This window comes from Propithecus coquereli, unplaced genomic scaffold (genome assembly GCF_000956105.1).
Source record: "Propithecus coquereli isolate 6110/MARCELLA unplaced genomic scaffold, Pcoq_1.0 Scaffold213, whole genome shotgun sequence".
Taxonomy (NCBI): Eukaryota; Metazoa; Chordata; class Mammalia; order Primates; family Indriidae; genus Propithecus; species Propithecus coquereli.
The window spans coordinates 2,390,871-2,413,668 of NW_012146412.1; the positions used below are offsets into that span (position 1 = coordinate 2,390,871).

General features: G+C 43.9%; 1 protein-coding gene across 5 annotated transcripts in view; it reads right to left on the reverse strand.

The window, feature by feature from the left end:
* TBC1D1 (TBC1 (tre-2/USP6, BUB2, cdc16) domain family, member 1) overlaps nt 1-22,798 on the reverse strand; it is a 214,635-nt gene that overhangs the window by 58,627 nt on the left and 133,210 nt on the right. For 3 of the 5 annotated variants that reach the window (XM_012644490.1, XM_012644491.1, XM_012644495.1), the window contains 6 exons: nt 20,922-21,050; nt 19,197-19,283; nt 15,640-15,920; nt 13,683-13,832; nt 12,926-13,045; nt 11,705-11,844 (listed from right to left, as the gene is read on the reverse strand). In XM_012644490.1, coding sequence (XP_012499944.1) covers nt 11,705-11,844; nt 12,926-13,045; nt 13,683-13,832; nt 15,640-15,920; nt 19,197-19,283; nt 20,922-21,050 — 907 coding nt within the window. The remainder of the gene's footprint in view (nt 1-11,704; nt 11,845-12,925; nt 13,046-13,682; nt 13,833-15,639; nt 15,921-19,196; nt 19,284-20,921; nt 21,051-22,798) is intronic. The other 2 variants (XM_012644492.1, XM_012644493.1) reach the window with 2 other exon arrangements.

Here is a 22,798-nt window from a genome sequence, read left to right on the forward strand (position 1 = left end):
AAAAAAAAAAAAAAGAACACACCAGCTTAATGGTAGCTGGTGCTCTGCCCTCCCCTCCCAGCTCTCGCCTGCCCAACACCTCCCACAGCCCAGGTAACAGCCGCGGGCAGGGGAGGGTGGGCCACGGTGGCTCCACGCTCCTCCCACCCTTCCCTGGGTGGGCAGCCATAAGATGAGCCAACCAGTTCCCCTCTCAAAACTCTGGGGTAAGACACAGACTGGCAGTCAGGTACCTGGTACCTCTGGAGCTGAGCAGCCACACAGATTCGGGGGTAGCACGGCTGTGTGCAGTGACAAGCAAGCTGCGAAGCTGGCGTGCAGAATAAAGGAGGGATCAGAAGAAAAAAAAATTACATGGCCCCAAAGAGAGAGCCAGGGAGATGTCCTCGGCTCCTGACAAATTCCTAGTTCCCAGCCCTTACCCTTTTGATTTTTAAAAGCCTCCTTCTGATAAAGCTAGCTTGAGTCATTTTCTGTTTCTCGCGACTAACCCATCCATCGGCTGAGACAGGCTCCCACCTATCTGCTTCCCGAGCTGCCCTGCGCCACCCACACGCAGCGGGCACTGGGGGATGGCTAAGAAGCTGCATACAGCCCCCTCCTCTCTGGGAACGGGAAACTGGTTAAATAGGAAAGGAGAGAACATAATTAGGGGGAAAAACAGGTTGGTGATAATCAGATGTGGTTTAATGGAAAGACAAGTGAACAGAGATGTGACAACAAAGATTCCAGTCCATTGTACCACTGACTGAGTGGGTGACCCTGAGTGGGTTCCTTTCCCTCCAGAGCCTCAGTTTCTCCATCTGTAAAATAAGGAATTTGGAATAGATAACTTTTTCAAAGTCCCCACTTGCTTTTAGGATTCTTTGAACATATTGGACTCAATACCTTTTACAGGTCTAGTAACATCATTTTTAGGAGCCACGTGGGTGGTAGAAAATCTTGACTCTGCCCAAAGTTTGCTGCTTTAGTTAGGAGACAACACAAACACCACTCTGAAGGTGCCTCATTTCTGGTTCTGAGTCAGGGTATGGGAGATCTCAAAGAGTTCAGCAGGAACCGTCCAAGGGAACTTTCTGCGATGAGGGAATGTTCTAGAGCTGTGCTCTCAATACGGTAGCCACTAGCCATGTGTGGCTCTTGAAATGAAGCTAATGTGAAGAACTAAACTTTTACGGCATATGAGTGCAATCAGTTTATGTTTAAATTTAAGTAGTTATATGTGGCTAGTGGTGGCTGTCTTGGACCACACAGATAGAGAGGTTGAGATAAATATGCCCAAGAAAAAGTAATAAGCTCTCCAACAGGCACAAACACAAGCCCGTAAGGAACACCAGAATGGAGAGGCCGACTATGCCTGACAAGAAAGGAGAAGAATGGGTGACAGCCAGGTGGCCTGGGAGGATAAGGAAAGCTGTCGCTGTTAGGGCACCATGGGCTGGGAGTGGAGGGGAGAACGAGAGCAAAAAGAGCTTTCTGGGCAAAGGAAATAATCTGTGCGAAGTCATGGCTGACTGAAGAAATACCGCCACCGGGAAGCACCAGAACATTCCACAGGGAAGTGCTGTAGCCCCTCCAGTGCCCACCCCGGCCACTCCAGTGAATGCTGTAAAAGGTGGCAACGAGCTCAGCTGACAACCCATGTCTCCCAGCCTCCCTGTGGCTATGAACGGCCAGGTGAGTCGGTCTCACGTAACAAGACACAATGGAAGCCCACTAGGGATTTCTGGAACAGGTTTGCTCTCTGGATATAGAAAGGTCACCCTTTCCTCCTTGATGTTGCCCTCTTTGTTCTGCTTGGAACTGGAGGGGAAGCCAGAGGTGGAGGCATCCATGAGGCTGAGACAGAAAAACAGAAGAGCCTTGCTCACTGGTAACATCATGGAGCCACTGAGCCAGCTCTGCTCTCCCCTCACTCAGACCTCTTGTGACGTGGGAAAGAGTAACCCCTCGTTGGTTACATCAGACACAATCTCTAAATAACGTCTATTCTTGGTTACCAAGAAGTAAGGTGCTAAAAAATGTGAAAACGGCAAGACAGAGAAAATTGGGCAATGGAAAGTGGGGAGGAATGCCCCCCATGAGTGAGTGAAAGCCGGTGACGTTGCTGTGCGCTGACCAAACATCTGGGCTGACTGGACGCAGCCTGCCGTACCCTGGGACGCACACCGTGGGTGACTGAGGCTGAAGTGTGAGGGATAATAGAGGAAAACTCTCAGAACGCGGTGCATACTGGTCTCTCTGAGGGAGAACGATAAACTCAAACTTTTGTTTGCAAGCAGTGACAGGAAGAAGCCCCACTTTGTCAAGAAAGGTAACCCTACCTATGACCTCTGGCCTTCATCCAGCAATTTGCATCCTTGCAGGACTGAAGAAACCAACGGCTCCAATTACGACCTCCCACCCCCAACACAACCTTGGCACAACAAAAGGCTGGTACCAGTAAGGAAAAGAAAAACCTGTCCTCAGTAACTACCTGGGAAGATGCTGCTGCCGAATGAAATCCCCAAACCAGGACCCGCTGAGGGAACTTCTCGCCACCAGAACCATCCTTCACCGAGAGTTCTCAAGCTAAAGGGCCTGAACGGGAATGAACCACGATTCTTCCACTTTCTGTGGAAAGCCTGTTATTCTCTCAAGTATAAAATGCATAGTTTGGCACTGCAAATCATTTTCAGAACGATGTAAGACCATAATTACACTGCTCCTCCTTTGGTAAGCGATGTTTGAAATCTTGTTAGTACTCACACTACCAATATTTTCATTCATATGAAAATGACAAAACAAATTTACTTGGAAAAAATCCATTTAGAAAGCAGTTTAATGTATCCCTGGGCTTTATCCCAGGATTTCATAAAGCCGAGAGCTCCCTGAACGTGCCGACAGCTGTGACCCTGGAGGGGCCGGCGGGAGTCCGGGGATGCCCCGCCGTGCCACCTCCAGAGACGTCCGCGCTTGCACTCAGATGCACATCAGTAACGGAAACCATTCGCCTAGCAAGATCCTAATTCTGCTTTTAAAAACTCAGGGATACTGATAATGCCCCAAATGTGTGCTTTATTAGCAAAAGTTAACATTTAATTCTAGAATATTTCCAACGTGACATGTTCCTTCACTCTAACACAGCCAGTCATTGTAAAAGCACTAATTTGAGTGAGCAAACAAGTCAAAACTCGTGATAATTTATTCCTAAAACCATCAATGGTTCACTACTGTGAGTAGAAGCCTGGATTCAGAGTTCGGCGGACCCACGTGAACCCTGCGGCAGCCACAGGCACGATACTCAATCTTTTTAGCCTCATGACTTAAAAGAGGGGCAGTAATACCTGTAAGAATCATAGGTGTAAATTGTGTAAAAATGCAAACACTAAATGCTTAATACATCATAAGGATAATTGCAATGGCTATTATGAATATGTGAATAGTTTCACTGCAAAGAAAATAGTATCCGCTGGCTATTTCATCATCTGCCACGGAACACATTTCTAATTTTCGCTCTGCTGTTTATTTTGCTAACAACCACTCAGGACTCAAGGCCAGAGTTGAAACAGGAGGTACCCTTGCTGCTGCAGCTCGAGGGCTCCACCCAAGAGAATTCCACCCATCTCCAGAATCGGAAACTTCGGGGTGCGGCCCTGCAATCTGTTTCTGCAAGTCCTCCAGGGGATTGTGGGGCATAGTTTGAGAACAGCTCAAAGAAATGTAGCTCTGTGCAAATGCCACTAACCTGTGGCCCTTCGGCTGCCTCCCTGGGGCAAGGGAGAGCTGTGGAAACCCTGCAGGCTTCCTGGAGACCTGGCTCCCCCCCAGCACTCTCACGCACTTGAGAGGGTGACACAGAACGCCAGCACCCTCCCTTTCGGCCTGGGACAGAGGGAAAGCAAACGGACAGCCGCCAGGAAAGCCTGGTGCTGGCAGGACCAGATACTCCCCGCCGGGTTTCACCACCCTGGCAGGTAAGAACCAAGGAAAAGCCCCCCAGGGAAGGCAGTTCCATGGCAGCTCACGCACAAAGCCCTTTGTTAACATCTGTCCACACAGAAACACGTACGTCAGTGTTCACAGCAGCGTTATCCGTAACAGCCAGAAAATGGAAAACCCAAATGTCTATCAACTGGTAAAGGGATAAACAAAATGTGATATATCTATACAATGGAATATTAATCAGCCATAAAAAAGAATGAATTAATGATACATATTACAACATGACAAATTCTGAAAACATTATGCTAAGTGAAAGAAGTCAGATACAAAAGTCCGCATATTACATGACTTCATTTATATGAAACCTCCAGAACAGACAAATCTATAGAGACAGAAAGTAGACTAGTGGTTGTCTAGGGTTGAGGGTTGGGGGCAGTGGATTAGGATGTGACAGCTACAGGTTTCTTTCTGAGGGGACAAAAATGTTTTAAAGTTAGATTGTAGTAATGGATGCAAAACCCTGTGAATATACTAAAATACAATAAAAACATTGAATTGTATACTTTAAATGGGTGAATTTGATAGTATATGAATTATATCTCAATAAAGCTATTTTTTAAACAAAATAAAAACAAACCTATCCTGCCAAGGAATCCCTCCTCAGAGCTGATCTAACCCTCCCTCCCTTGCAGGGCAGTCCACTTATTAAGCAGGCTGCAGGCTATAGGCTATACAGCCCACAGGGACCAGAAAGAGGCTAGCAGGTACCCAGGGCATGGAAATTAAGGAGCCACTCACTACACGACGGGGTCAGCACCTGCAGGGCCCTGAAACAGAGTGTCTCCTTAAACTCTGCACCCAGGACACCTGCTGGCCTCACCATAGTCCCAGCCCTGATTTTGAAGCTGCTTCATGTTCAAATATGTGTACAAATTTTATCCCCCTGAAAATATTTTCAAACTACTTGCCATTCCCTTGCTTTAAAAATTTCAATGGCTCCCTGGTATAGATTAAAATGTAAAGGTAGCGTATCAAAATCTTCCACTTTGGACTTTATCCTGCAGGCACACAGGCACACACTCTGGAGTCAGATGAGCCCGAAGGAGGAATCCCCTGCCAGCTGGGTGCTGTAACATCATCATGTGTCACTTGGTGTCAGAACCAGAGGGCAGAGATTCAAACCCAGTCCATCTGACCCAGCCCTCTGCCCCCAAAGTCTTTCTACACAGCAGCAGTGGCTGCGATGATATCTTGTACCCACCACCCTGAGCTCCAGCCCTCACACAATGTTTACGGGCTGGCTGTTTCAATGCCAGTGGTTCACTAGGAAAAGTTCAGTCAATTCTAACCTACAATTGTTAACAGGCACAAAAATAGCAAGCCAGGGTAAAATCTTGCCATTCACTGTGGACTCCCTGATTCCTGAAATGACATGCCAAAAAGCACAATACAGGAAAAAAAAATTAAGTAGCTTTTACAGAAATCCATGAACAATCAGATTCATGGCTTGCGATATTTTATCTCAAACCTGGTCTTTATTCACCACAGAAAAGCAAAGCTATACAGAAAGTAAATTAAGAACAATCTTTAAAAAAAAAAAAAGAAAAAAAGAACTATCTTAAAAAGCCATGTGTCCCCAGCAATTGGAGAATTTTTTTCTTCCTTGTTTTGCCAGTTCCCAAACCTTGTAGAAAAAGAGAAACATCTCGATTTCAGAAAGGAGCTCTCCATTCAAATAAGTTGCAAATAAGCAAGGAATATAATTATAAGATCAAAAACAAAAACATGTAAAAAAAAAAAAAAAATTAAGCAAGCCTCTCTGAGATTGGAAAGAAACCATGGCCATCAAGACACAGGGTGCAACACTGCCACCAAGTGGTGATAGTTTCTCAAGTCACCCTCTGAGGTCAACCAGTCTCAATATGGCAGCAATGAGAATCCTTAGCTTTAGGGGAGTTTAAAAAGAAAAAAAGAATTCATATCCAGGCCCCACCCCTACCAGCTGATTCAGTGAGGCAGAGTGCCAGCAGGGCAGGTCCAGCCCATATTTTTAAAAATTTCCCCAGGTTTTTTGGTGAACAAAGTTGAGAACCACTAATCAAAACAAAAGACCAGATACAGATGTCACTATGCCTACATTTCCCAGCAAAGTGTCACTTGTAGTTATTCCACTGATATTAACCATTAGAATTTCCTAATGGTATGTAAATTCTTAAAAAACTGGTTATATACACCACAAATAAATCATAGTCATAAAATAGTTTCTACATTTTCCACAATAATATATTCATCCTAAAGATTCAGATTATATACTTTAGTTGTGCCATTACTGTTTATATCTAAATGTATCTCCAATACCTAATTAAGTGAATCTAATGTTACTATAAATTAGGCATATTGACAAAGCTATACCTACGACATAAAAAAACTCTGAACTTGAATTTCACTGGATTATTTGCTTATACAATGGGTTCAAATCAACAAATCATTCTTATCTATATTAGGTTTTCTTTTTTTCTTTTTTTACAAAACATGTAAAGTCTGAAAGCTTTTATTGTTGGTGAAATGCACGATGTAATCTCAAATGCTTAAATGAAAAGTGTAATACTAAGTTTAAAATTGTTCCCTGGCACACAGAGGTAAATAAAAGGATTTTCCCCCATTCTAAAGTTGGGAGCTGCCTGAAAAATTATTTCTTAATAACAAAGAATTATCTTTCACATAATACAACAGGACAAAAAATTATGGGGCATATTACACTATCAAATATCTAGTCAGAAGTTGACTTTTAGCATTGTTTGCAGAGCTGACAATTAGGTTAGAGCCCACAGCTAAGAAAACAAACACGTGCATAGTTTCTGTGCTCTCGGTACCACACAAGACACAAGGCTACCCAGAAAAATAAATGGCAGGAAATAGGAAAGCACCATATATTTGGATTTATTTGACATCAGTATATTTTTCTTTATACCCACTACCATGTTTTATCAGTGCATTTTCTCCAAAACACTAACTCTTGGCTTCTGATGACACAATTCTTCTCAAAAACTGTCACTGAGGACCCAGATTTATTTAAGGCTTGAGGGACTTGGGACATAACTTGAGTCCATCTGTAGAGACCCAGAGCAGGCTCACAGAAAGAGGCCTGCGCTAGGACTCAAAGATCTGGATGGGGTTTACCATGGCTGCTTAGTCTAAGCCTCCGATACTCAAAGTGGACCAGCAACATACTGGGGAGCCTGTTAGAAATTAAGAATCTCAGGACCAACCCAGACCTACAGATCAGAATTTGTGTTTGAACAAGGTTCCCAGAGGACTTCAAGCACATAGAAGCTTGTAAAATGCTGCTCTAAACTCACTTAATGGACAGTTGTGTTTACGCCTTCATCTCAGGGGTCAGAGTACCTCTACTACCTGTTTTATCTTCAGTACAGGCTCATGGTGGAAACCAGCAGTAAGGTTTTGAAAACGAGCGAGGACTGCTACACAGACACAAACGTCATTCAGCCTCCACTCAGAGGAGCAAACATGTCTGCCTTGACACGACCTACAAATGCTGTCTTCACCACATCCCGCCTCCTGCAGCTTTGCCAGGAGTTAACAGCACTCTCCTGATCCCACCCTCCATCGAGCGCAGTTCCCAAGAATGGACCTTTCACACGCTCAGCATCACACAAGCCTTTTGCCAAAGAACCCACAGCACAAGGAAGAGAAGATGCACTTTCCTGGGGCTTCTGGGGCAGTGGACATATGTGGCCACCACAGGCTTAAAGCATCACTGAAGCCACTTGCTTTCAATGTAAACCACCATGTAACTTTTAGCATTCTATTTCATGATACTCGTTTTATTACAAAAATGTTTTATTACAAAAATTACAAAGGCAAAAATGCCTTGCTGAGCTTTCAAGTAAAAATTGGTGATTTCCTATTTATCATGCAGTTTCCCTTGAATGTAGTGCCTACTACACACCTGACTTTCCATCTGAGAAGCTGAGACCTACCTCTCTGAGGTTTAGAATTAAAACCAGTCCTCTTAACTTCAAGCTGGAATTCTTACAAGAGATCAACTGGTCACTGATGAATTTTTAAAAAATTGGGAATGATTGCCCTGGTGCTACTAGACATGCATAAGTAAATTTCTAAGTATAAATTAACTTCTTACCTACTTCCGTCAGGTTTCTAAAACATAAAATTCAGATTCTTACAACTTAATTATTTCACAGGGGTTCTGTATATACAAGAAAGAGTCACGTATCCCTGAGTAAACGAGAGGGAGACTAATTTTGCTTGAGACAATATTTGCCCAGTCTAATCTCTCCACCTCTATCCACTTAGCCTGACTCCATAATTTGCTCTCTTTTTACACTATATTTAGTTGGAGCTGCACTCCTTACTCACTAACACCCTTCTCTCCAGGTTTTGGCCGTTTATAAAAATCAGAACCCCCAAATTACAGAAAATTCTATTTCTCCTTCACTAGTACCATTATTACTATGCAAACACCATGGTTTTTATTCATAAGTTACTGGTGATTTGTTTAGTAGTATTTTCCAAGTGGGATGGAACAGTACAAATATCCCTGCCTCATTTTTTCACCTTGAAGAAGTAAAATTTTCTATCTGTTTACTTAAAGTTTGCACTACCAGAATATAAATGCAAAATAGTCATTTTGAGTATCTGAAACAGATTTTAAAAGGCACTGTTAAGAACTGTTTCTTCCAGGCACACTAGTATGTCTCTCATGCCAAAGCCAGAGTGGGCACTCACTGAGCCCACTGGCTGCAGACACTCAGCTGCCAGTGGGTCTAACCACCAGGCAGAGCAAGAACAGAGACTTTGTACTGCCTCTGGCAGCACATGCTCTGCTGGGGACAGTGTGGACAAAGCAGAGACCTCTGGAAAGAAGCCTCAGGGCCCTAACCTATCTGTAGGTGTGGAGGCCTCTCAGCTGAAGGGAACATAAGGAGAGCTGCCAGCATGGGTCCAAGTGGTCAAAGGCCACAGTGGAAGGCTCCAGCATCTTGCACTCTGGAGATAAGGAGTAAACAGTGGGGGAGGATGAAGATGCCTGACTTGTCCTCAGTCTCCCTGCCTTCCACACTCCAGTCCCAAAGCTAACTAATAGGGATGGGGCCGGGGAGGGGACACGGTTGGTTGGCTGAAGGCAAGTGCAGAGACTGAAATGCTCAGAAACATGTTTTACATCCATCGTTGGGTCCTGGCCAACAGGGAGACGTGTGGATACACTGAGAGTACCTGCCCCACACAGGTGACGGCAGGAAACTTCCTGTGGGGAAAAAGCCCTGTAACAGGAGGGACAGACAGACACCCAGCGGGTCTTGCTGGGCATCTCTGGCCGCAGCCCAGCACTGTGTGGGGCTCAGAGAGAGAGGTCTGGGGCTCAGGCCCACAAGCTCAGGTCCTGCCTCTGGCTCCCACTAGTGCTGTGGTTTGGGGCAAGTGACCTAGGCTACTCCAAGCCTCTACTCCCCCTCTGTAGAAAAGGCTGGATAAAAATGCTGACTTTCATAAATCAGCTAGGAATTAAAGGAAATAATTCATGTAAAGCACTTAGCAGAGTATAGAAAAGGCATAATCCGTGGTTATTGTTATTATACCAATTCAGTCCCAAATCCTTTTATTCTCCTTTCTTTCCCATACAGAACACCTACAATGCGATCCAGAAATTCAGACAGCGTTTCTTAATTCCAAAAAGAGAACAGAAAGGAGGTGAGGAGGCAGTGTGAAGTCACTGACGGGCACACACGCAGTCTGTGAGGACCCGAGCCACTGACCTGCCTGCCTTCAGCAGCCGCAAAGCCTGCAGGAACCAAGGGGACAGTCGATAAAGACGACGACAAAGCAGGTGAGTGTGAGCGCATGAGACAGGAGGGAGGTGTGATGGGAAAGTCAGGATAGGAGAAGAGGAGCACCAGGTGGCAGCAGGGAGAATGGGGGGAGGGAGCCGTGGGCACATGAGGCAGAGCGTGCTGGGCCAGGCAGTGAGACAGACCATGTGAGGTCACGGGGGTAGCAGGAGTTCAAGCCTGCTGTGGCACAAGCAAGAGTGGCCGGCAGGAGCCTCCATCAGAGGAAAGGCAGCCGCACACCACGGTCTTTGCTTAGGGCTGACGGGGTCTCCGGGACACCTCCCTGCAGGAGATGGGGTGCACCAACAGGAGTTCTTTGGCGTCTGATGAATCCTGATGATTCTGGCCCAGGAACAGAAGGAGCAGCATCTAGGTCAGGCCCTGTTCTATAGACACAAGGGCCATGCTCACCCACTTAACACGCAACTACATACACCCTACTGGTCACCAGAATCAAGACTCAAAACAACCCCAAAAGGTCTGGCCAAAACTGACCAACATTTCCTAGGTACAGATGGCTTGAGAAAAAAAGTTTTTAAAAAGCTTCTCAAGAATAGACAGGAATCAGTCCACTTTTTAAATAACAGCTCATGTCCAAAAGGAGAAGATACAGTAGAGCCAAGAATGTGAGTTCATTACTTAAAGCAAAAACAGGTGCAGGTCAATCTGCACGAACAGAACAGCGGCAGCTCGATGGAAGGAGAGACGCAGTGCACGGCCAGAGGCCAAGGGAACACCGAGTTCAGCTGAGGACTTGGGCTAGGGATGTCCCCGACAGCAACAAGGGCAGTTAACCTGCAGAAGGGAGTTAAAGGATGCGGCAGTTTCTCCGTCAACTGAAGAGCAGGAAGTAAAAGCAAATTTATTCTGTGTGGCTTCAGAGACCAGAACAGAACCAAGGCATGAAAAGACAGGGAGCCAGGATTTGGTCCAGTCTAAGAAAGCTCATTTGGAAACTCAGAACGGTTCTAAAATGGAGCAGGTAGTTTTACACAGTCATCCACGGGCCCTGACACATCCTGGCCACTGCACTAAGCATTTTAAAGCAGACATTATCACCTTTCAATCGCCACAGCCATTCCCTGGGAGGGACACCATTCTGCAACACTGGCACACTGTTTTAAACGCCGAAGCTCTGGTGCTCTTGCTGTTGTTGTTGCTGACATGAATCATAGCTTGGTCCCTTCCCCTTCCCCATCCCTCCTCAGCTCCTAAGGGTGCTGCGGGACCTGGAGGTAGAGCCCTCCCTCTGTGGCAGGCGGGCCTCTCCGCTGGGTAGGGGAAGACTAAGGCACAGCTTGGCAACCCAGCTCATGCTGGCAACGAGAATCGGACCCTGGCCACTCAGCTCTCAGCTCCACCGAGGAGCTGCCCACGGCAAGAAGGTGCTGACGGAGCAGCAGCTGTGGTGCCCCCACGTAGGGGGCAGAGGCAAGAGACGAAATGCGCCAGGAACACCAGAGAGGCACCTTCGCACCATGAATTTATACTGGAAATGTCTGTGGCACCGTTTTTCCCAATATTATGAATTTTGAACACTTTAAAAAATATGTGAGTAATGACATCACGGTCCCTTATCTTGACTGGTGTGTCAATAGGCATATCGATCCTAGACTACAGGTGAAAAGTTTGGACAGCTCACTGTTGTTCACGGCTCCTAAGGGGAAGCTGGGATTTGAATGCAGACCGCACGCTTTGACCACCATGAACATCAGAGAGCTGTGCTCCTATTTTCAGAGAGGTCACCTTAAATGAGCTCTAGATCCCTTCCCTGAGTTCACCCCTGTCACCACCTCAGACCCTCCAATGCTGAAAACGCCAGCTCTCTGCTTTCCTACCAACATGAGAGGGACCCGGAGGACTCTGTTTGGGCACTCTTCTCGCGGTTTCATTTCAGGGGCGGGTCTTACCTTCATATCTGCTGGGAGAATCGCAGGTTTTCTGTGGGGTGGCCACGCGGAGGAATATCTGCTGCCTCCAAGAATGCCTCCGGGCCCTCACAGGGGTCCCGCCACCGTCACCGAGATGGTTTGCTCTGGATTCAAAGTCTCTAAAATCATAAGATGATTGATTTATGAGTGGTGGGGAGATATTAATGGGGTATGTTTAGCTTGGCATTTTTTTCAAACGAAGCACTAAATTATAATACAAACTATCTTTGTACAAACAAACACAATCAGACAATCGCCAAAGTTAAATCAAGCTCACGGTAAGTCACCATTCCTAAAGGACTGCTTTCTTACAGGTGCTTCCCACGAAAAGAGCAGGATTGCACACCCTTAAATGATCTGCCGCAACAGGCATCAAGAAGTATGCTCCACACATCATCGCTTCCAACGGGCCTTGCTTGGTGCCACTCCGGGAAAGAGAAACTGCCTAAAGGGGGAACTGCTGTCATGGGGTCCCAACCTGCCCTAATCTGTATGTGACAATATCTTCTCAGCAGAGGCCTATGGTCTCCATGGATTGCCACAGAAAATGAAAAAAGGTGCAGTTTAATTACACAGAACTATCAAGGCAAAAATTGTGCAGTTACTTGATGATAATTGTGGAATATCTTGTATTGTAAAAACTACAAAACAAAGGATATTTATCAATATATATAAATACAATTTAATCGTTAATTTTTTTTCCTATTCACAGGACAACCTGAAGAGACCCTTGTAATTTACACTGAGTATACACCCAGAACTAAGCCATCACCTCAACTTACAGAGCAGACATCCTGACTTATTAGGACAGCCCTGCGCTCACTACGCAGAAACACTATTCTCACTTAGAGGATTGGCTAAGACTTTCTTTAATCTTCTGAAGATAACACATTAATACATTAATCCCAGTTAGAACTGGAGAACAGGCTGATTGCACATTTTTTTTTAATATATTTCATCATAGTTTTTTTTTTTTCAGCTACAGATGTTTAGGTTATGTATGTTGCCCTTGCCCCCCTCCCCCTGATTGCACATTTTTTAAAATGACATTTGGTAAGAAAAACATGTAAGAAAGAAGACACAATACATTTAGCTAAAATGATTTTTAAAATGGCAAAGAACAATCAAAACATCCTTGTAAATCTAACAATAATTCAACACTTTAACATTCAGGCTTAATATATCTAAATTAAGCCCTACCTTTTTGTGTTCATAAAGTCAGAGGTGTTATTTTCATCTACAGGAGCCAGAAATTTTAGAAAATTTGGCACAGAGGAAGAAGAGTGAAGTTTTTTCCGCAGGACATTACGGTAGGAGATGCTGAGAGTTTGGTTGAAAAAAGAGTTTAAGATAAAGAAACATAAACATACAAAGTATAAAATATAAGCTTCAAAATAAAAGAAACATTTTTGTTCCAATGCTAAGAAAACCAGATAAGAAGTTAAAAATAGTTCACAAATGAGATTTACTTTTCATTTTCAATCAATAAAATCTGATTTTAAATGAGATCAATGAATTAATTTAAAAAAAAAACAATCCACCTTCCAAATGACTCTTCCTTTCAAATTGGAAAAAAATAATTTTCCTAAATCAATCAGGAAATTTCTGATATGGCACAAATTGCAGTGTATGTGATTAGAGATATTAACCGTGTGTGTGTGTGTGTGTGTGTGTGTGTGTGTGTGTACACACAACAGGGCGGGGAAATGTGAAAGTAAGTATATAAAAAACAGTTTGCCATCAAGACCTGTTTTCATAAAAGTTTTAAAAAATTAATCAATAGTAAAATTAAGTTGGTTCAAATGACAGCTGAAAATAAGACCAAATATAAACAAAAACACAAACACACACACTCAAGTGGTGGCTCTGGCCTCCTGCACGGACCCTCCTCGGCACGTGCTGGCCAGCGTGAACGCCCCGGGAAGCCACGCTGCACCTGCCACCCAAGTGTGCTCACCTCTTCGGCACAGCATTCCCACTTTGCTCTCCACTGGAATTATGTTTTAGGTACTTAAAAAAGTTTGGCGAGGAGGCCGAGGGGTTTAGCCGCGGTGGAGGAGCAGGAGCCGGGCCGCACCTAGACTCGCCCGCAGGTGGAGCGTCCACACTAGACAGCAACCGGAGAGAGCAGGGTTAGCGGAGGGGCACGGGTGGGACAGGCGGGCGCAGGACGGAGAAGGAGCACAGCTGCTTTCGCCCCTGGTTTCCCCACGACCGTCAAGAGGACGGCACTGCTTTCCACTCCTCGTCCCCGTCTCTGCACTCTGTCTGGCACAGGCGGTTTCAGCAAAAACAGCATGCCAAAGGCCGCTCCTGACCATTTCCCACTTGTCTGTGCTCCCGATAACACTTTTCTCTCCACTCCCTTTTCAGGAACTGACAGGAAAAAATAAAAAAATTGAAACAAGAAACAAAAGAAAAAAATCCAAAGTTTTAAAAATACATTTTCCTTTAAAATGAACAATATCCTGCCCTGAATTTCAATGTCTTGTTTCCTGTAGATAAACAAGAGTTCATGAGAGGGGAAGAAAGCAAAACGGGCCATGCCAGAGAGACAGACAGACAGACAGACATTCTCCAGCCCTCTCACCGCTGACGTCTGACAACGTCCATCATAGAGCTACATTCTTAGGGGAGAAAAGGCAAGTACTGAGTCCCACCACTTCTGACTTGTGAGAAACAGGCTTCACAAGAGAACTAGGACCCTCCAGAGAGGAATGCCCCCATCGTCACTGAAAGTGCCACAAACAGAGCAGTGGGGAGGCAGTGTGGGAAGGCAGAACAGAAGTAGTGTATAGACAGGGTGTTAAACAGGACAAGAAACTCTCACAGCTATAGCTAAACCATGCTTGTCTCTAATACTAGCTTCTGAAGCATTCCCTGCTCTTGTAATCACAGTTACTCTGTGCTGAATTCATAAGAACCAGTAAGTATTTTCAATGACTGATTGAAAACAAAGCCAAGAGGCTCTACTGTATCATCCCGGGATTGTTCCTGTTTGTCACTTCTTTACTCGAAACATTTCAAACAGCACTGCACAGGCTCATGCCTCTGTCCAGACCTCCGTCACCCACGTATCAACTACACTGACGTATCCGTCCTGCGGCTTCTGCTGCCAGTCAGACAGGCTGCAACTGTACAGAGGTGTGGTCCTAATTCACATTTGTTAGGTAAAGGATTTTAAAGATCTCTATTGTCTCTGGCACACAGGTTGAATTTAATCACTAAGGGACCCTGGGAAGGAACAGGGACAACTTCTGATTACCCATCTCTACAACCAGAAAATTCCAACTGTTCATTCAAGCTCAACTATTAAAATTAGTGAATCTTGTTAGAAGAATCTAGAATTTTCACAGTGAAAGAGATTTTAGAAAACATCTACTCCAATTTTGTTATACAGAGAAGCTCAACAAATGTGCCCAGGTCACAACTAGTTCATGACAGAGCTGGGACCAGAGCCCGAGGCTGCTGGTTCCTGCCAGGCGTCCACATCACCCCGAGAGGCCCAGCAGCCGCTGCCGCTCTGCCTGTGCAGGCTGCATCTCCACCCTGCCGCCGCTCCAGGCCTCGCAGCGAGAACCGGTCTGCTCACACACTCATCCCTTCCTCACAGCCAGCGGCAAAGTTCCAAAGTCAGCAATGCCTCTCCTAGTTTAAGGAGCCATTGTTACACACAGTAAGTGCCACTGCTGCTCATTTTTACAGCCTTCCTGACACACTGTTGCTTGTTACTTGCACAAGTACCTCCTGGGTTGGGAAGGAACATGTCACTGGTTCAAGCTTTATCTTTTGAAGCCAAGGGTTAAAACCTGACTCAGCTTCCTCTTTCACTCAATAAACACACCTGGGATGCCTAGCTAGTCACAGATATGCCCCAGCTATTTATTTACACGACAAATTTAAATAAGTCTTACTTTTGCTCATGAGGCGTCTCTGTGCTCACTGAGTGATACCTCGTAAGCTTCCTCTGCGAGGCCACTGGAGAGCCCTGAGCGGGATCCAGGGGTTCCTGGCATTCCACCGGGAAATGACTCAGGGTGTTCGCTCGCCTCCTGAAGGCCTGCTGGGGTGACAGCGGAGCAGGCTCTTCCGGAAGGTGGCTCTCCGAGTCACTGGACAGGTCATCCGAGGAGCCCAGGAGCTTGAAGAAGCTTTCAGAGACAGGCAAGGCCTCCTTTTCACACCCAGACGGCTCCTGGCAGCAAACAGACAGCAGGTCAGACATGCCTGTGGGGAATCTGTGGGACTTAAAAATCTCAAGTTCCAGCACAGGAAAACATTTCAATATCTAAATACATCTTCTGATTATAATGCCATCTAGAGGCTGCCACCAAAAGTGTAAGAAAATAAAGGCCCATTAAATGGCTGCTCCTCAAAGATATGAGATGCTAGTTTGCTGGAGAAATGGGGACACTGCCCAAGGGCAAGAGTGAAGGACACAAGCCACGATATACAACTGTTCCAAGCCACACTCTAAATGCCCCCCTCTCTAGAGCACAGGACTCTTTATTTCTGTTCCTAACAAGTGAGAGTGCTGTATGACCAGTCTCCGGACTTAATCACGTTCCTCGTCTTCGCCAAGTGCGTTCATACCTGTTACAGACACATCCTAAGGCCCTCTCTGAACAACATCTAATGTTGAGATTTAAAACTTGGTATCTTGAGATCAAAAACTATTAATATTCTCAGAATATGGAAAATCTTTTTCTAGGCACTTATTGCTGCAATTCAGGGGAAATCACTTCTTCCTGCATCTCAATTTCTTCATCTGTTAGAGGGCATAGTAAAAATTTATCTCATTGGGTTTCAAGAATTAAGCAAGATAATATAACCAAAAGTACTTTTTACACTGTAAAATGTTATACAAAAATAAGTTATTGTTTCATTAGCTACTCAATAAATTTACTAAATGGGTACTCAAACACACGTTGAGAATCATGACAATGTTTTAATACGGCATGCCTTCACGATGCATGCTTTTGCAAAGGAATGCACTACTACCACTCATGCAAACTGATGTCCAGCACTGCGCCCAGGACATGGCTGGTAGCCAGTTTTTCTCAAATCAAAAAAATATAAAATAAGAAGAAGTGTACCAGCTTGCCCCTACTGAAACTGCTAGAAGGGAGAAATAAATCAACATGAATAGAGTAAAAAGGAATGAATGCATCTAAGAGTGGACTAGAGAATCTATACTCTACTTGTTCGTTTGGTAAACAGTTGAGTGCCTTTTACATAAGTACTGAGGATTTTAACTTGAAAAAATTAAATTTGTTTACTAAAGGGAGAGGTTATACACATTTAATTTTATAGGAATTAGACAAGAAAAGCTTAATTCCCAACACACTATGAAATGTTCGTTACTTTCGTAACTGAAGTTTTTCATTATTTAGGACTCTATAGTTATGAAGATTCTTTTAATTTAAAGATTTAAAAATTTATCTAAGATAATACATTACAAAAAACAATCTCCATCACGCAAACCTGTTAATCTAAATGTTTATTAATGTCCCTCCAAATTACGTGAAAGAGCTAACCCTTAGCTTCATTGGAAAACTGAAAGGACCACTTAAAATTCAGCTTCTTTGCAACTCCTAGATGATCAATTTATTAGAAGAGATCCAAGTACATAAAATAGCTTATCTTTACAGCAGTTTCTCGATTCAAGATGAAAGATGAAAAGAAGTTCGCATAACGATATATAATATACACAGGTGGCTTTTAAAAAGGTGCATTTCACTCTTAGAATCACCCTAGAAATTGAGACTGTATGTATTCCTAGATCTGCATTTTGGAGGAGAATAAGAGAACAAGCAGTAAGACTTACTGGAAGTCACTGAGTGATGTGAACTTCTTCACAGTGCCTTTATCAACACTCATCTATCTGGAACACCTTCCTCTGTTCACTTCCATGAGCACAATTCCCAGACTTTCTCCAAGATTTAATTCCAAAGCATCACTGCCCCCTTCCCTCCACCCAAGTTTCTCTGGTTCCACAGACCAAACCTAACTTCCCTTCCTTTGCTCCTCTGACATCAAAGTCACCAAAGTCTCTTATTTATAACTCTCAGAGCTCCTACCACTGTCTACTTGATGCTGGGGCCATGTATCTGTCATCTCTCTCCTACAGGGGAGGGGCTGTGTCTCGTGCATCTGTATGCAACGGATAAACCGTAACATCCCCACACCTGAAATGAATTACAGGGTAGAATCCGTGTGTTTCAGATGCAGGCTGCATGATGTTACGTTCCAGTGGATTTTAACCTAGAAAGTCACATTTAAAAGACTGGCATCTAGAGCCTCGTGCCCCAAAGTCGGTCTGTGGAATAGCAGCATCAGCTTGGAGCCTGTCAGAAATCCAGCATTTCAGGCCTCACCCAAGGCCCACTGAACCAGAACCCACACTTTAACCAGAACCCCATTACAGATGCACCTAACATCGGAGAACCTCTCATCTAAAGAAGTGTTTCTCAAATTGTGCACTAGAACATGAGTAGATGGTACAATTTAGTAATCTGCCATGAGCACTCTCAAAATAAAATAGAACAGAAAATACAGTATATATCTCATGTTGTTTACAGTAAATACTGATCGGTGAAATTTTATTTTAATTTCGTGTGTGTGTAGGTATGTGTGTTTGTGAACTATGTCACAATGTTATTAATAAATGTGTTTCTACTGTTGGTTATGGTCTACAAACTCTGAAAGCCATGTGTCCAGGAGGGACTGCAGAAGAATGTAAACCATTCCTGTGGGCAGGAGCTGGCCCCCACCACACGCTCTCCCTCACAACTGCACCAGAGCGTGCCGACAGCAGAGGGAAAAGCTGGCCTCCCAGCACAAAACCTAAATCCACTGTCTGGTATAAAGTTGAACTAACCAGATTTAAATATGCTTAAGCATCTAGAAAGCAAGATATTAAAACAAGGACGTAGGTACAGGTTTATTACCAAGAGAACTATTAGCTTACACATCATCATAAAGCTGTGCTTGGTGGCAGATAATAGGAGTGATGCTAAATTCAGAAAAAAAAAAAGTAATATTCCATTACAATCACAGAGCCAGCTACAGGATGAAGTTTTAGAAATTCAAGTTGCATACTTCTCTGAATTCACAAACCCACTTTTGGGGTATTTCCAATTTTAATTATTTTTATTATTGGAAAATCTATTAGGGAAAGAAGTCCATTAGTTAGTTGTGTTGTGACAAATTAGATATTAGCTGTCAAAAACTGTGATCTTATTTCTTTGTTTATGGAATGGCCATCTGCTTTTTTATGTAAAACTTTTATGTTATGGTAGAACTACATGAACAGCCCCTAACCTGTGCCAAGAAATCTGGAGCACCAAACCTTTTATGATTGGAAGTAAGAGGTTTTATTCTTCTTTTTGACAGATCCCTGGAGAGAAGAGATGAGCAAGACCTTTTTCCTGGGATTTTCAGGGTGTCCTATAAATAGAAATGTGCTTACTTTGCTGGTGTTACTTAGTGTGCTAGACATGGAGCTGTCCAGATCCACGCTGGCAGAGTGTTCCTGCAGGCCTCTGGCTTTACTCCCCTACAGAAAGGAAAGGCAGTTGAGTTATGACCCCTGAGGCTTTTGCCAAGGTATCAGCTAGAAGCAGCTTGGTCTACTTAAATGATTTCAGGAAAAATACATCTACTGAGAAATGCTAAGTATATATACATACATTAAGACAATCGACATTTCTGTCATCTTTCTATTTTCAAAAAAGACACAATCCAAATGATCCAAAACACCTTGTGGATGGGCCATTTAGCAGAGAGGACAGACAGGAATAAGAGACAGTCTGTCTATGAAGAGAAGCAAGTACACAAGCGAGCCCACTCTGCAAATCTCCCCCTGGTCACAGACATCAAAACTGGCCAGCCATGTGGCCAGACAGTGCTCTATCCCTTTGGGAGCTCTCAAATGCAGCTCCTCCCAAGCCTGGTTTTGTAGAGGAACTGTTTTTCATGACCTCAGAGGATGTTGCAAAATTCTCAGAAACATCTTCAAACAAAAGAAAATTTAATTTTCTTTAAAAAATAAAGCATACATTTCAAAGGAAGTGTGTCATAAGATAAAGAAGAACCATAAGACACTGCAAGCTTCAAAAAGGTGTAAAACTTTGACAGAAAATTGAACTTTGATTTCTCAGAGATGCCATCAAGGCTGTTTCCACTCATGGGGAAGAGGGAGTAACTTCCTAAGCTCTTTAAGCTCCCAGATTAGCGCGTATGTGTAGTCTGTTCTTCCTGTAGAGCTGTAGTTGGCAAATTTTTTCTGTAAACGGTCAGATAATAAATCTCTTAAGTTTTGTGGGCCTATGGTGTCCGTGGCAACTACTCAACCCTGCACAAAGAAGCCTTCAATAACAGGTAAATGAATGGATGTGGCTGTGTTTCAATAAAACTTTCTTTACACAAGCAGGAGGTGGGTAGAATCTGGTCTCTGAGCCACAGTTTGCTGACCCCTGCTACAGAGAAGTCCTAACGATAGCAGCTGACAGTAGCTGTTTTTTTAAGTTGACCCTAGTGACACCAGGAAGAAGAGGACCCACAACTCAGTATATCTAATCCATGCCCTTTACAGGGACTGGCCAACAAAGAGCTTTCTTTTGGGAGGCAAAATATCCCATGGGATATAATACAATAGAGAAGATTTTTTTTTAAACTAGGCCAAGATAAAAACAATTTAAAAAGTAGGTAACGCCATAAGACTGAGAAGACATAAAAAAGGTTTTACAGGCCGGGCGCGGTGGCTCACGCCTGTAATCCTAGCACTCTGGGAGGCCAAGGCAGGCGGATTGTTTGAGCTCAGGAGTTTGAGACCAGCCTGAACAAGAGCGAGACTCCGTCTCTACTAAAAAAAAAATAGAAAGAAACTATCTGGACAACTAAAAATATAGAAAAAATTAGCTGGGCACGGAGGCGCGTGCCTGTAGTCCCAGCTACTCAGGAGGCTGAGGTAGGAGGATCGCTTGAGTCCAGGAGTCTGAGGTTGCTGTGAGCTAGGCTAACGCCACGGCACTCACTCTAGCCAGGGCAACAGAGTGAGACTCTGTCTCAAAAAAAAAAAAAAAAGGTTTTACACTCTTACGATGAATTTTGATGGAATTAAAGGCATAGAACTAAATCCTATGCTGTCTTAAAACGTGATTTGACTTAAATCAGGAGAAATTATGTTACTTACCCGAGACAAAATACTTTCCAAAGACTCTGTTAAAGATCTCTTTGCTTTATTTTTCAGCATATCTAGCCTAAATCGAGTGGCACTGGGTGGTAATTCACTGCCAATGTTCTCCGCTGCAATCTGCGAAGTCTAAAAATGTGAAACAATGAAAAGTTAAGTCACTTATAGATGCCTGCCTTCCTTCCTTTTCAAGGGAATGAAAAGTCTCTAGGATGCATCTTTTTAACACAGGCCATCATTCTGCTTCTGTCTGTGATCTCATCTGCTCCTTAGTGACACAGCTGCAAGTCCAGGAAATAATTTTGCCTCAAAGTACTGCTTTGACTATTCCAAATGAAATGAGGCAATGTGCCTTGAAACCAATCAGTTAAGGGAATTTAGAGCTGAGGCGCTGCGACTCTGTCAGAGATCTGTCATTTACTAACTGACCTTGTGCGAGTTTCTTACTTTCTCTGAGCCTCTTCAGTAAATTGAGACCAACATGAAGATCTAATCGTAACACTGTGTTGCAAGATTGAAACAGGTAAAGTATGGAGCACAGCATTCGGTACAAAGGTAGCTATTATTAGCTCTCAAAATAAAGCAATAACTTACCTTTGGGGGCATTTCAGAGGATGAGACAAAATAAATTTGTCACCTAAAGAATCCATTCCCTCTTCCCATACTGACCCCCCTTCATCCCTGTCTGTAGATCTCTGTACTCCCAGCTCTTTCCTCTCTCCCAGTCCTATTGTCTCCACCATCCTTTCCTCCTCCTCTGCAACCAAGCTGCTCTCCCTTAACTAACCACAATGTGACAGTGAAAACATAATGGAGTTTGTTTGAGAACCACTAAAAGAAGTTTAATGTTACTTGTTAACAAGATGTATGTTTAAAAAAAATATATGAAAGACCTCTACATTAAATTGTTTCTTACATGAATTCTCACCTGATTGCTTCCTGCTAGACAATGACTGCTAGAGAAACACACAGATAGATGAGCAAATCCCCCATGACTCTAATCCCCAACATATTCTCTGATGTGATTGTTACAGATTTCAAACCTAGAGAAAAGTGTAGAGACTAATCTAACCCACCACCTTTGCACCACCACCCGGCTTTGGCCAAGTCGGCGTCTGCCAGGTGTTGAGAACAGTGAGGAACGGGGCTCTGGAGCTCAATACCCAGGTGAATGCTTCTCTGCTAGTCCCTGGCTGTGTGGCCCTGGCCAGGCCACTACCTGCTTTCCCTCTCATTCCTCCACCTACAGACTGAGCATGGATAATGAACTTTCCCCACAGAGCTGTCATGAGATTTAAATGAGTGCCTATTAAAACACTTAGAACACACCAGACACTCAATAAACGTCAGCTATCATGACCATTATCTGTGCTCCCTGTGCATTTCCTACTTTTACTAGGAAGACATCCTTGAAGCTTCCTGACCACCGCTCCCGCCCCTTCCCTGTCCCCTATCGGCCATGTGCAGAAATAACTACTTTCCTGAATTTGGTGCTTATTGTATCAATTCATGTTTTGTACTTTTATATTTATGTATGTAACCATAAAACATTGATAGTGGTTTACATGTAGTTGAAACTGTATATATACTGTACATATCCTTCTGTAAATTAGCTTCTTTCAATGTTTTTGAGATGTATCATGTTGACAAAGATGTTCTTTGATTCACTTGCTTCAGCCAGAGTGCAGTATTTCACTGCATAACCCAATTTATTCATGTTCCTGTTGTTAAACATTTATTCCTCCCCTTTTTTTTGCTCTTACAAAGGAGGCTGTGGTGGCCTCTCTTGCAGAGCACCTTATACACTCGTGTGAAAGGTTTTGCAAGTAAATAATTACAAATTTCCTTGCTGGCGTCACTGGGACTGTGCACCTTCA